Source organism: Colobus angolensis, unplaced genomic scaffold (assembly GCF_000951035.1).
Source record: "Colobus angolensis palliatus isolate OR3802 unplaced genomic scaffold, Cang.pa_1.0 Scaffold252, whole genome shotgun sequence".
In the NCBI taxonomy this organism is placed as follows: domain Eukaryota; kingdom Metazoa; phylum Chordata; class Mammalia; order Primates; family Cercopithecidae; genus Colobus; species Colobus angolensis.
Window position 1 is genome coordinate 2,252,920 of NW_012115733.1, and position 12,969 is coordinate 2,265,888.

General features: G+C 50.9%; 1 protein-coding gene across 1 annotated transcript; it reads left to right on the forward strand.

Moving 5' to 3' along the window:
* The first annotated feature begins 1,122 nt into the window (after positions 1–1,122).
* GPKOW (G patch domain and KOW motifs) lies at positions 1,123–11,709 on the forward strand. The gene is made up of 11 exons (XM_011946671.1): positions 1,123–1,377; positions 2,131–2,285; positions 2,385–2,509; positions 5,073–5,182; positions 7,369–7,582; positions 8,017–8,149; positions 8,855–8,957; positions 9,164–9,287; positions 9,382–9,451; positions 11,167–11,252; positions 11,350–11,709. The coding sequence occupies exons 1-11, from the start codon at positions 1,202–1,204 to the stop codon at positions 11,482–11,484; spliced, it is 1,431 nt and encodes a 476-aa protein (XP_011802061.1). The 5' UTR covers positions 1,123–1,201; the 3' UTR covers positions 11,485–11,709.
* Positions 11,710–12,969: the final 1,260 nt, after the last annotated feature.

A 12,969-nucleotide genomic window follows, 5' to 3' on the forward strand; every position in this document is an offset into this window, starting at 1 on the left:
AAAAAAAAAAAAAAAAAAAGAGTCCCGCTCTGTCGCCCAGGTTGGAGTGCAGTGGCAGGATCTCGGCTTACTGCAAACTCTGCCTCCCGGGTTCAAGCAATCCTCCTGTCTCAGCCTCCTGAGTAGCTGGGACTACAGGTGCCACTACCAGCCAGGCTAATTTTTGTATTTTTAGTAGAGACAGGGTTTCACCATATGAGTCAGGCTGGTCTCAAAGTCCTGACCTCAGGTGATCCACCAGCCTAGGCCTCCCAAAATGCTGAGATTACAGGCATAAGCTACCACGCCCGGCCAGTAGGCACTTTTTTTATGTCTATTATTTATTATTGTAGACAACTGACACTCCTTCCCCCGCCCCCGCCCCTGCCTTTTTCTTTTTTAGAGACGGGGTCTCGCTCTGTCACCCAGGCTGGAATGCAGTGGCGCGATAAGAGCTAAATGCAGCCTCGAACTCCCAGGCCTCAGGCCATCCTCCTGCCTCAGCCTGCGGGGTAAATGAAACTACAGGTGCACGCCACCACACCCGGCTGATTATTTCTAAATGATTTACTTCATCAACACTTCCCACATGAATAGGGCACACAGTAGGCGCTCCATAAATACTTGTCAAACGCCTACACGAAGGAATCAATGCCTGGCAAGAATGAATCCACCTTCCACTATGCCTACCTCGCTAAAAGCTACATTTCCGGCCGGGCGTGGTGGCTTACGCCTGTAATCCTAGCACTGTGGGAGGCCGAGGCAGGCGGATCACGAGGTCAGGAGATAGAGACTATCCTGGCTAACACGGTGAAACCTCGTCTCTACTAAAAATACAAAAATTAGCCTGGCGTGGTGGCACATGCCTGTAGCCTCAGCTACTCGGGAGACTGCAGCAGGAGAATCGCTTGAACCCGGGAGGCAGCGGTTGCAGTGAGCCGAGATCACGCCACTGCATTCCAGCCTGGGCAACAGAGCAAGACTCCATCTTTAAAAAAAAAAAAAAAAAAAAACTACATTTCCCTGTGCACTTGGCGCGACGCACTCCCACGACGTTTGAAAGAGCGACAATTACTTCCCACGGCCCCTTACCGCCCCCTCCCGCCGGTGCCACAGTGGTTGATGGCAAGGTAGTTTTTACGGACTTTGGCCGGCCCCTAGCGATCTGAACCCAAACTAAATTTCCCAGCAAGCAGCGCGCGGGCCTGGGAAAAGGGGCAAGATGGCTGACTCCGAAGAGGGTGTTTTGCCGCTGACGGCTGCTTCCACTGCCCCAATTTCATTCAGCTTCACTCGCACGTCCGCACGGAGGCGGCTGGCCGACTCGGGAGACGGCGCGAGGCCATCTCCGGAGGAGAACGATTTCTTGAAAATCGTGGAAGGGAGGGAGCTGCAGAGGTGACGCGCCGGGTCTTTCACACCTTGGAAATCGCTGCGGTGGGCGTAAGCGGGAGGGAGGAATCTCACTCAGTCGTTTGTCTTGGTGACAGTGACCTGTTAAGCCTGAAGCACAGCCTGAGTAAATTCGTGGAGGCCAGAAGGCGGGAGTTTATAGGAGGGGTGGGGAAATTGGGCCTGATAGCCGTGGGAATTGCGAAGAGAGGATGTATTACTGAGAAGTGTCTAGGACTTGAAGACACTGAGGTGTGTGCGTTCTGGGAGAAGGAAAGAATGAGAAAATGACAGGACCTGCTAGTGTCTCAGCTGAAGTGGTGGGGCTTCTCCGATATGGGGAACGGGATGGAGCGGCAGATTCAGGTTGATGGAGGCCACCATCAGCTTAATGAGGAGAGGAGAGTCTGAGGGAGGGATTTCCAGAAGAGAATCAGGCATCTAGGAAGCTGTTTGGGAGCTGGGGAGGGTCTAGGCTGAAGACAGTGATTTGTGGGCCATTGTGGAAGCCGGTCTTGAGTTAAACAGAGAGTCCAGGACTTATTTCTCGAAGGCACTGACATTTACGAGTTGGGGGCACTGGGGGAGATAATCCAAAGAATGCACTATCAGAGAGGTACAGGAGATCCAGACATGGAGTAGAGAAGGCATGGTCTGTGGGGCTGGGGTGAGTTTGGCTCTCGTGTTTTCTCTGAATAAAGGAGTGTGACCCACTGACACTGCCATTCTCCCAACCCCACCCCTCTGTGTCCACATCAGTGTGAAGCCCCAGGAAGCCCCCAAGGAACTCGTCATCCCTTTGATCCAGAATGGCCATCGCAGGCAGCCACCAGCCCGGCCTCCTGGGCCATCCACAGATACTGAGGCCTTGGCAGATGGGGTGCTGTCCCAGGCTGTGAAGGAGCTCATTGAGGGTGAGTGATGTCCCTTTACCCTTCCCCAGTGAAGGAAGAAGATGAAGAAGGTGGAAGGATAGAGTGGGACTTCATTGCTCCCTCCTATTCTTCCCTTAGAATCCAAGAAGTCTCTGGAAGAGAGAGAGAATGCGGGTGTCGACCCCACGCTCGCTATCCCCATGATCCAGAAAGGATGCACCCCCAGCGGGGAAGGGGCAGACAGCGAACCCCGGGCAGAGACAGTGAGCTGGCCCCTTGTCCCCCTCCTGCCCCAGCCTTTCTTTGCCCTGTCTGCCAGGCTGTGTCCCTGCACATAGCAGGGAAAGTCTGTGTGTGCTAGAGGCCCGCCACCTGTCCTTTCTCCTATCATCCTTTTTGGAAGCATTACCAAATGAATCTGGATATCTGGATGCTAAAAACATACTTGAATCCTAGGATTATCTGAACGAGGTGTGCAGCAAAGGGAACAGGAAATGTAAAGGCCCTGAAGGTAGACACTGCCTAGAGTGTTTGCGGAACACCAAGGAGACCAGTGTGACTGAAGTGGAATGAGTGAGGGGAAGGGATAGTAGACGAAGTCAGAAAGGAGATGGGGGTGCTAGACAAGGCAGGGCCTTGTAGGCCATTGTGAGGACTTTGGCTTTTACTCTGAGTGAGGTGAGAGCCTGGGCAAGCCCTGAGCATAGATGAAATATGATTTATGATTTGACAGCATCCCTCTGGCTGCTGTGAACAGACTCATTAGTGAAGGTGGAAACAAGGGGATGAGTAGTCCAGGCTAGAGATGCTGGGGACTTAGACCAGAGTGGTCTGGAAGGATAAGTAGGGTTTAGTGAGAGGGAAGAACAGAGTGAGTGCTCTTGTTGGTAGTAACAGCCCAAGCAATGGCATAGTGGCAGAAAATCGATGTGGTGTGTGTCCATCAGTGAGGCAACCTGTGGTGTGTCTGGAGTGAATGGGAAGGAGTGATGATGGGAGGTGACAAGAGGAGATGTGAGAGGCGTGTCTACAGGAGTAACCAAGTCTGTCTTTCATACCCACAGACCTGACTTTTCACCTCTTCTTTCATAAATTTCTTGCATTGCTTCTTTGGAGTCTAGTTCTCCTACAGCCCCAGAACACTCTCTTTCAACTGAACTGTTCTCTTCAGCCTTCAGATGTGCTCTGATTTCCTTCAACTTTTTTTTGTTTGTTTGTTTTTTGTTTTTTGAGACAGAGTCTTGCCCTGTGGCCCAGGCTAGAGTGAAGTGATACGATCTCGGCTCACTGCAACCTCCCACTCCCAGGATCAAGCGATTCTCCTGCCTCAGCCTCCCAAGTAGCTGGGATTACAGACAGGTGTCACCAACGCCTGGCTAGTTTTTGTATTTTTAGTAGAAACGAGGTTTTGCCACGTTGGTCAGGCTGGTCTTGAACTCCTGACTTCAGGTGATCTACCCACCTCGGCCTCCCAAAGTGCTGGGATTACAGGCAGGATCCACTGTGCCCAGCTCCTTTATCTTTAAAGAAAAAAAAGACCCTCACTTCCCTCTTCATCCTTTCATCCTGTTCCAGCTTTAACCTCATTCCTCTAATTTTTCCCTCTATAAACCTCCTCCTGCAGCTTTATACATATCAGGTGACCAAAAATTCCATCCATCCTTCCTCTCACTCAGCATAAAAATCTTGGAGTCGGCCGAGCCTGTAATCCCAACACTTTGGGAGGCTGAGGTGGGCGGATCACCTGAGATCAGGAGTTCGAGACCAGCCTGACCAACATGGCGAAACCCCATCGCTAGTAAAAATACAAAAATTAGCCGGGCATGGTGGAACATGCCTGTAATCACAGCTACTCAGGAGGCTGAGGCAGGAGAATCGCTTGAAACCAGGAGACTGATGTAGCAGTGAGCTGATATTGTGCAACTGCACTCCAGCCTGGGCAACAGAGCAAGACTTCATCTCAAGAAAAAAAAAGAAAGAAAGAAAACCTTGGAGTCATCCTCAATTCCCCTCTTTATTTCATGTCCCATACAGTTTGCCAGCACAATCCTTCATCTTTTTTCAAAATGACACCCAGAACTGACCACTTCTCACCACCACCAATACCACTGCAAAGGGCTGAGCCACCAGCATCTCTCATCTGGACTATTAGAGTAATTTCCGCACTGGTCCCTCCTATGGCTCCCACCTGGCTCAGGGTCCTCTGACTCCTGCCCAGCTCTCCTGATTTGATCTCTTCCCCACCCTTCTCTGCTCTCTACTCTCACTATCTCCATTTCAGTCATGGTGACTTTTATCCCTCACACATACCAAGCCTTGTCCAGCTTCAGGGCCTTTGCTGTTACTGTGCTTTCAGCTCGGGACACTTTCTTCTCATATCCTCATGGCTCCCTCTGCTATCATTTCCTGATCTCTGCTTAAATGTCAACCCAGAGGCACTCCCTCTCCATCCCTCTGCATCTTCTTACCCTGCTTTCTTGTTCTTTACGTCACCACCTGACATATCATGTTTTCTGGGTTTTATTTATAGTATGTCTCCACAACTAGATCAGAAGCTCTGCAAGGGTAGGGGTTTTTGTCTGTTTGGTTCACAGCTTCATCTCCAGTACCTAGAACAGTACTTGCCATAGACTAGGTGCTTTCTATTTGTTGAAGGACTGAACACGGAGGAGTACAGTGAGGGATGGAAAGAGGAAATCAAAACACCCTTGAGCTGATTGGAAAAGATGCGTAGCAGGTCTCCCAGTGGGTGGCAGCAAGTGCACTTCAAACAGAGGACCCAGTGTAAGCAAAGCCTGACCCTCCTTCCTCTACCTGAACCTGTAGGTGCCAGAGGAGGCTAATTATGAGGCGGTCCCTGTGGAGGCCTATGGGCTGGCCATGCTGCGGGGCATGGGCTGGAAACCTGGCGAGGGCATCGGCCGCACCTTCAATCAGTGAGTTCTGGGATAGGGGCGAGGGGACAGACAGATCAGGCTGCAATCAAGATACCCACAGTCACTGCCAAACCAGAACCACTCCAGGCAGAGAGGGAGGATACATTATCGCCCTAACTAATTCAGTAGCCCCTTCCACTACTGTTTTAAACTCCCATTTGCCCTTTGAAACTCTAATAGAATCCCATTTATATAAAGTCTGCCTCTAGGGACACCAATTTCTTCATCTGAAAAATGGAGGTAATAGTACTGACTTCACAGGTCTGTTGTGAGAGTTAAATGAAATTATACACATAGGCCAGGTAGTGGCTCATGCCTGTAATCCCAGCACTTCGGGAGACTGAGGCAGGAGGATCACTTAACCCCAGGAGTTTGAGACTGGCCTGGGCAACATAGGGAGGCCCCATCTCTACAAAAGATTAATTAATTTTAAGAATAGAAATTAGGCCAGGCGTGGTGGATCAAGCCTGTAATCCCAGCACTTTGGGAGGCTGAGACGGGCAGATCGCGAGGTCAGGAGATCGAGACCATCCTGGCTAACACGGTGAAACCCCCTCTCTACTAAAAAATACAAAAAACTAGCCGGGCAAGGTGGCGTGCGCCTGTAGTCCCAGCTACTCAGGAGGCTGAGGCAGGAGAATGGCGTGAACCCGGCAGGCGGAGCTTGCAGTGAACCGAAATCGCGCCACTGCATTCCAGCCTGGGCGACAGAGTGAGACTCCATCTCAAAAAAAAAAACAAAAAAGATAAAGAAATTATATACGTAAAGCACATACAGTAGGCCCTGACCCCAAGAAAGCGTAGACTAAACATTTGCTATTGTCATGCAGACTTACAACCCTTTCTTCGCAATTGCAAACTCAAGAATTCTGAAAACCAAACTTTTTTTTTTTTGAGACGGAGTCTCGCTCTGTCACCCGGGCTGGAGTGCAGTGGCCACATCTCAGCTCACTGCAAGCTCCGCCTGCCGGGTTTACGCCATTCTCCTGCCTCAGCCTCCCGTGTAGCTGGGACTACAGGCGCCCGCCACCTCGCCCAGCTAGCTTTTTGTATTATTTTTAGTAGAGACGGGGTTTCACCGTGTTAGCCAGGATGGTCTCCATCTCCTGACCTCGTGATCCGCCCGTCTCAGCCTCCCAAAGTGCTGGGATTACAGGCTTGAGCCACCGCGCCCGGCCCAAACATTTTTTTTCATAACCCATTGGCAGCCAACTATGACCTGAATTGGCGTTGATTTTTTTTTTTTTTTTTTTTGAGATGGAGTCTCTGTCTGTCACCCAGGCTGGGATGCAGTGGCGCAGTCTCAGCTCGCTGCAACCTATACCTCCCGAGTTCAAGTGATTCTTCTGCCTCAGCCTCCTGAGTAGCTGAGATTACAGGAATGCACCAGCACGCCTGGTTAATTTTTGTATGTTTAGTAGAGATGAGGTTTCCCCATGTTGGCCAGGCTGGTCTTGAACTCCTGACCTTAGGTGATCTGCCAACCTCGGTCTCCCAAAGTGCTGGGATTACAGGCATGAGCCACCGTGCCCAACCATGTTGAGTATTTATAGTCCATTTCTCCTGCTTGGTGTGAATATTCATATGATTTCCCCTGTAGAAATAGTATATATTTGGTTACAGTGATCTGCCTCTGATCTCACTGTAGATATCGTGTAATAGATGGTATATGCCGCATGTTATTAGGTTGAACCAAATGAAATTGCTGTTTCTGTAGGTCAAAAACAGTCCTAATATGAGATCGGAAAGGGCAACCTTGAAAATATCGATGGGGGCCAGACACGGTGACTCACACCTGTAATCCTAGCACTATGGGAGGCCAAAGAGGGCGGATCAGCTGAGGTCAGGAGTTCGAGACCAGCCTGACCAACATGGTGAAACCCTGTCTCTACTAAAAATACAAAAATTAGCTGGGCATGGTGGCATGCTCCTGTAACCCCAGCAACTCGGGAGGCTGAGGCAGGAGAGTCGCTTGAACCCAGGAGGCGGAGGTTGCATTGAGCCGAGATCGAGCCATTGTACTCCACCCTGGATGGCAAGAGCAAAACTCCGTCTCCAAAAAAAAAAAGAAAAGAAAAGAAAAGAAAATGTCAGTGGTGGGGGTGGGGGTTTGGGCAGGGAGAGGAGGTAAATAAGGTGTTGAAGACTATTGCATCCTCTCCAACAAACCCATATTCTCCCTGCAGAGTAGTGAAGCCCCGTGTCAACTCACTGAGGCCCAAGGGGTTAGGGCTGGGTGCCAACCTGACTGAGGCCCAGGCCTTGACCCCCACCGGCCCCTCCCACATGCCAAGGCCAGATGAGGAGCAAGAGAAGGATAAGGAAGATCAGCCTCAATGGCTGGTGCCAGGAGGAGCTGTGGTGGTTCTTTCTGGCCCTCACCGAGGCCTCTATGGGAAGGTAAGGAACCAAGATATCCCAGGAGCCCAAAACAGGCAGCAGGGAAGGTTGATCCGAGGGTCAGATGGAGGAATAATTGGGTTTGAGGTAGAAAGGCTGGGAGTCCTAGTCTTTTAGGTCTGCTTGGCCCACTGCCTCACTCAGTAACCTGGGACCACTTGCTGGCCTTCGTGAGCCTCAGTTCCCAGCTAAAAGGAAGAGAGTGCCATATGCCACAAGTCCCTGAGGATTAAATGCTTAAAGGATCCAAGGAAGCCCCACAGTCAGCTGAGGGAGACACAGGAACCAGACCTGGTCCCACTTCTTAGGGGTCAGAGTCTGGTTGGGGAGACAGAGGAAGCAGGCCTCTTAGAGGTAAGGGATTGACATCTTGGTCCTAGGAATGTGGGTGGAGTCCACAACCCCTACCTGACTTCTTCCCCTCAACACTTTAGGTGGAAGGCCTCGATCCTGACAATGTTCGGGCCATGGTTCGTCTGGCTGTGGGGAGCCGGGTGGTGACTGTTAGTGAGTACTGCCTGCGGCCTGTCTCCCAGCAGGAGTTTAATAAGAACACCTTGGACCTCAGTGAGTGAGCCTCTTGTAGAGCTAGGGGAGTTGACGACGCATTCCTAGGGGTGGCAGGGCCTGGCTCATGGGGTAGTTTTAGATCTGTAGCAGGGAGGGGCAGCAGTGTGCCTTGCAGGTATGACTTCCAATCAGAGGTCAGGAGGTGAGAATGGACATAAGTGACTTATTCCATTTGATTGGAGAAAGGTCGATGTCGTACCCCTGGGTCTGTAGCCTGTCTCTGAGTGGGAAGAAACAGGTGCAGAAAGCAATTCCTACCCTCGAGATCTTTGTCCATTTGGGGTGATGAACCTCTCTTTTACTAGGGAGTGAGAACTGCTAGGATTAGGGTGTGACCAAGAAGGAAGGAATTCTAGGCAGACAGAACAGCACAGGCGAAGGCATTTCAGTAGGATGGGGCAGTTTGGCAGATGGGTACAGACAGAGCTTTCCGGGAATCTCTAGTCGACACTAGGTGAGCATTGTTGGTGTGGGCTAGGTCAGCTATGGGAGAGTTCCTGAAGGAAGCTGAAATGGTTGAGAGGTCGGGGAGAGGCATTCTACTAGCAAATGCATGAGGGGTGAGAGGGGTACTTTGGCAGGTGGGAGGTGGCTCTAGGCTGAGACATGGCCTTGGAAGGAAAGGGCAGTGAGACACTGAGGCTCTGTCCTGGTTCTCATAACCTCTTGAACAGGCCAGGTGAGCAAAACTTCCTTCCCCAGGGCAACAGAACGGAACTGCCTCATCACGGAAGACCCTCCGGAATCAAGAACTCCACGTCCAGCAGGACAACTCAGAGAGGAAGCGGAAACAGCTTCCAGACCGGTGGGACTCTGAGCATATGGGAGGGGTCAAGAGGGCAGGGCTATGGGTAGGCTCGAGCAGCCAGGGAAGGCTTCCAAGGCAAGGCAGGCTCATAGAAGGAACTGGGAACTGTATTGTGGGTGGGTTTCATAGCATAGGCAAAGGGAGGGCAACTGTAAAGTGCATCTGATGAAGAGCTAAGCCTGATGCTCGGACCTTCTCCACAGACTGGATGGGCCTGCAGCCAAGAGTGAGAAAGCAGCCCCCAGGAGTCAGCACTGGTTGCACAGGGACCTGCGCGTGCGGTTTGTGGACAAGATGTACAAAGGAGGCCAATATTACAACACCAAGGTGGGAACCCTGGAGCTTGAGTCCCCTTCTCCCCCCAGGGACTGGGCCCACCTACCTCTCTAAAATCTCACATCCCCCTGACCTGTATCCCCAGATGATAATTGAAGATGTCCTAAGCCCAGATACCTGTGTATGTCGGACAGATGAAGGCCGAGTCCTGGAAGGTGAGTTTGAGTGATGGCAGCTGGAGGTTGATCAAGAAGAGTGTCTTAGGCCCAGAGCCTGGCCCAGGCAAAGCTGGGAGGTTGGGCAGAGTTCAGGTATTTTGCAAGGCCTAGCATCCTCTTATAGAACATTAGACACTTCCATGATGGTGGTTATCTTGAGCCTCACTCCACTCTCCCAGTCTGTCAAGTTTTCTTTTTCTTTCTTTCTTTTTTTTGGGGGGACAAAGCCTGGCTCTATCACCAAGGCTGGAGTTCAGTGGCGTGATCTCGGCTCACTGCAACCTCCACCTCCCAGGTTCAAGCAATTCTTCTGCCTCAGCCTCCCGAGTAGCTGGGATTACAGGCGAGCGTCACCACACCTGGCCAATTTTTGTGCTTTTAGTAGAGATGGAGTTTCACCATGTTGGCCATGCTGGTCTTGAACTCCTGACCTCAAGCAATCCTCCCGCCTCGGCCTCCCAAAGTGCTGGGATTACAAGCGTGAGCCACTGCACCCAGCCTCCGGTCTCTCAAATTAGCATGGAAATTACTATTTCTTCCTCTTGTGATTGGTGCCTTAGTGAAGGGATGTGTAGTGAGCTCTCAGTGCAGGGCAGGGGTTAAAACATGGCCACAATAAAAAGTGCCTGTTGTTATCACCACCACCATATAGACATGCTCCTTTTATTACAGTGATTTTTGTAAACTACTCCTTAGGCTTCTTCATCTGTGAAATGGATGTGGTGGGACTCCATCTGTCAACAGGGTGTAGAGTGGCTCCAGGGAATACAGGAAAGGCCCTTCTTTTTTTTTTTGTTTTTTGTTTTTTTGAGACACAGTTTTGCTCTGTCACCCAGGCTAGAGTGCAGTGGCGCGATCTCGGCTCACTGCAACCTCTACCTCCTGGATTCAAACAATTCTTCTGCCTCAACCTCCTGAGTAGCTGGGACTACAGGTGCCCACCACCACACCCAGCTAATTTTTGTATTTTTAATAGACAGGTTTTCACCATATTGACCAGGCTGATCTCAAACTCCTGACCTTGTGATCCGCCTGCCTCAGCCTCCCAAAGTGCTGGGATTACAGGCATGAGTTGGAGTGCTGTGACACCATCATGGATCACTGCCACCTCAAATTCCTGGTTTCAAGCCATCCTCTCACCTCATCCTCCTGAGTAGCTGGGACTGCAGACACTCACCACCACGCCTGGCTAATTTTAAAATTTTTGTAGGCTGGGTGCAGTGGCTCATGCCCGTAATCCCAGCACTTTGGGAGGCCGAGGAGGGTGGATCACCTAAGGTCAGGAGTTCGAGACCAGCCTGACCAACATGTCGAAACCCCGTCTGTACTAAAAATACAAAATCAGCCAAGCACAGTAGTGGGCGCCTGTAATCCCAGCTACTCAGGAGGCTGAGGCAGGAGAATCGTTTAAACCCAGGAGGTGGAGGTTGCCTTGAGCCGAGATCATACCATTGCACTCCAGCCTGGGCAACAAGAGCCAAATTTGGTCTCAAAAAACAAAAAAAAAAGAAAAATTGTAGAGACGAGGTCTGACCATCTTGCCCAGGTTGGTCTCGAACTCCTGGGCTCAAGCGATCCTCCCACCTCAGCCTCCCAAAGTGCTGGGACTACAGGTGTGAGCCACCACGCCTGGCCAGGAAAGGCCCTTCTGACAGGACGCTGGCTGGGCTGGTCCTTGCTGTGGGCCTCACTCCCCTCTCCCTTATCTGTAGGCCTGAGGGAAGACATGCTGGAGACCCTGGTTCCCAAGGCAGAGGGTGACCGTGTGATGGTCGTGCTGGGCCCACAGGCTGGAAGGGTGAGTCTCAGACCTGGCAGTAGAGGTTTGTGGGTCGTTCAGGGCCTGTCCCAGGGTCTAGGCTGGCCTTGTTGATTCTACTTCACCTCTGTTCCAGGTGGGACATTTGCTGAGCCGGGACAGAGCACGGAGCCGGGCTTTGGTGCAGCTGCCAAGAGAAAATCAGGTGGTGGAGCTTCACTACGATGCCATCTGCCAGTACATGGGCCCTAGTGACACAGATGATGACTGACCCATGGGACTCCTCCCATCCCCCAGGCTGGTACCAGTTCTGTACCATATGAGAAAGTTGCCTTCAAGAAGGTGGGAAGATCATTGTTCCATCCTCTACTTCTGGTGCAGTCCTGGGACAAGGACAAGGGAAAGGGATGGGTAAACCAGTAGGGAAGCTAGAAACAAACCCAAGGTTTACCAAAATTTAGGGTATAATAAAACCATTTCAAGTACTTAATAGAAAGATGAAATCATAAGTGGTATGATGAGCTGCGAGTTAAGGTGGGAACTGAGTTGACTGAGGTGGGAACCATTTCATTTTTCAGCCTTGCTTTTCTGCTCAGGGTACAGGACAAGTTAAAAGACTCATTTGATTGTGAGCTCACTCTTGGAATATAGAAACTATGAGCTTCGGCACAATGGTGCATGCCTGTAATCCTAACACTTTAGGTGGCTGAGGTGGGTGGATCGCTTGAGCCCAGAGGTTCAAGACCAGACTGGCCAACAAGGTGAAACACTGTCTCTACTAAAAGTACAAAAATGCAAAAAATTATCAAGATGTGATGCTGCATACCTATAATCCTAGCTACTCAGGAGGCTACGGCAAGAGAATCGCTTGAACCCAGGAGGCAAAGGTTGCAGTGAGCCCAGATCGCACCACTGTACTCCAGTCCGGGGGACAGTTAGACTCTGTCTAAAAAAAAAAATCTTTAGCTGCTGTGGAATCTGAAATATTATATCTCTGAACAACTTCCTGAGCAAGAACTCTAGCAACTAGCAGCAGAGTATGCTTTCACTCTCAGTTTAGAGCAGGACCCCCAGAGAATATGCTGAGCCTGGGGTGTTCCTCTGTTGCCCAGACTGGAGTGCAGTGGTGCAATCATAGCTCACAGCAGCATTGACCTCCTGAGCTCAAGCGATCTTCCCGTCTCAGCCTCGCAAAGTGCTGGGATTATAGGCACTGGAGGCACTGAGCCACTGCGCCTGGTCTCTGGTTTGTATTTTTTTAATCATAGGGAGGATGTTCCCAACTTCTCATGTCCAGCAGTCCGTTTCCTATGCTTTATGCACTTCACTCTGTCAAGGAGGCCTCCTGCATTCTCCAATCATAATAAACCAGCCTTGGTAGCACCTTTGAGAAGGGCTAAAGCTCCCCAGGGAATGGCACTGGGGCTCTGTCTCTGCCTGTAACACCACATAACCCGGCCATTTCAGACACCTTCCATCTTATGCTAAAGTAGATATCTCATCAGCTTCTGATTTCCTGGAATTCATCTTTCTCCTAAGCCTACGCTTGAAAATGGGGCCCAAAGTTCTTGAATATGGCCCTTTGTCCAGAACACCTAGCTCCAGCCAGAGCTCCTGGTCTCCCCTGACAAGGCACTGGGGCTTTTTCTGCTTTGCCTTGAAAGGAGCCCTGCTGATCCCCATTTTGAGGACAGGGTTCCTTACATTCAGGGAAATGTGGACAATATAAGGAGGCTTTCCCAATCTGCCCCTTGTT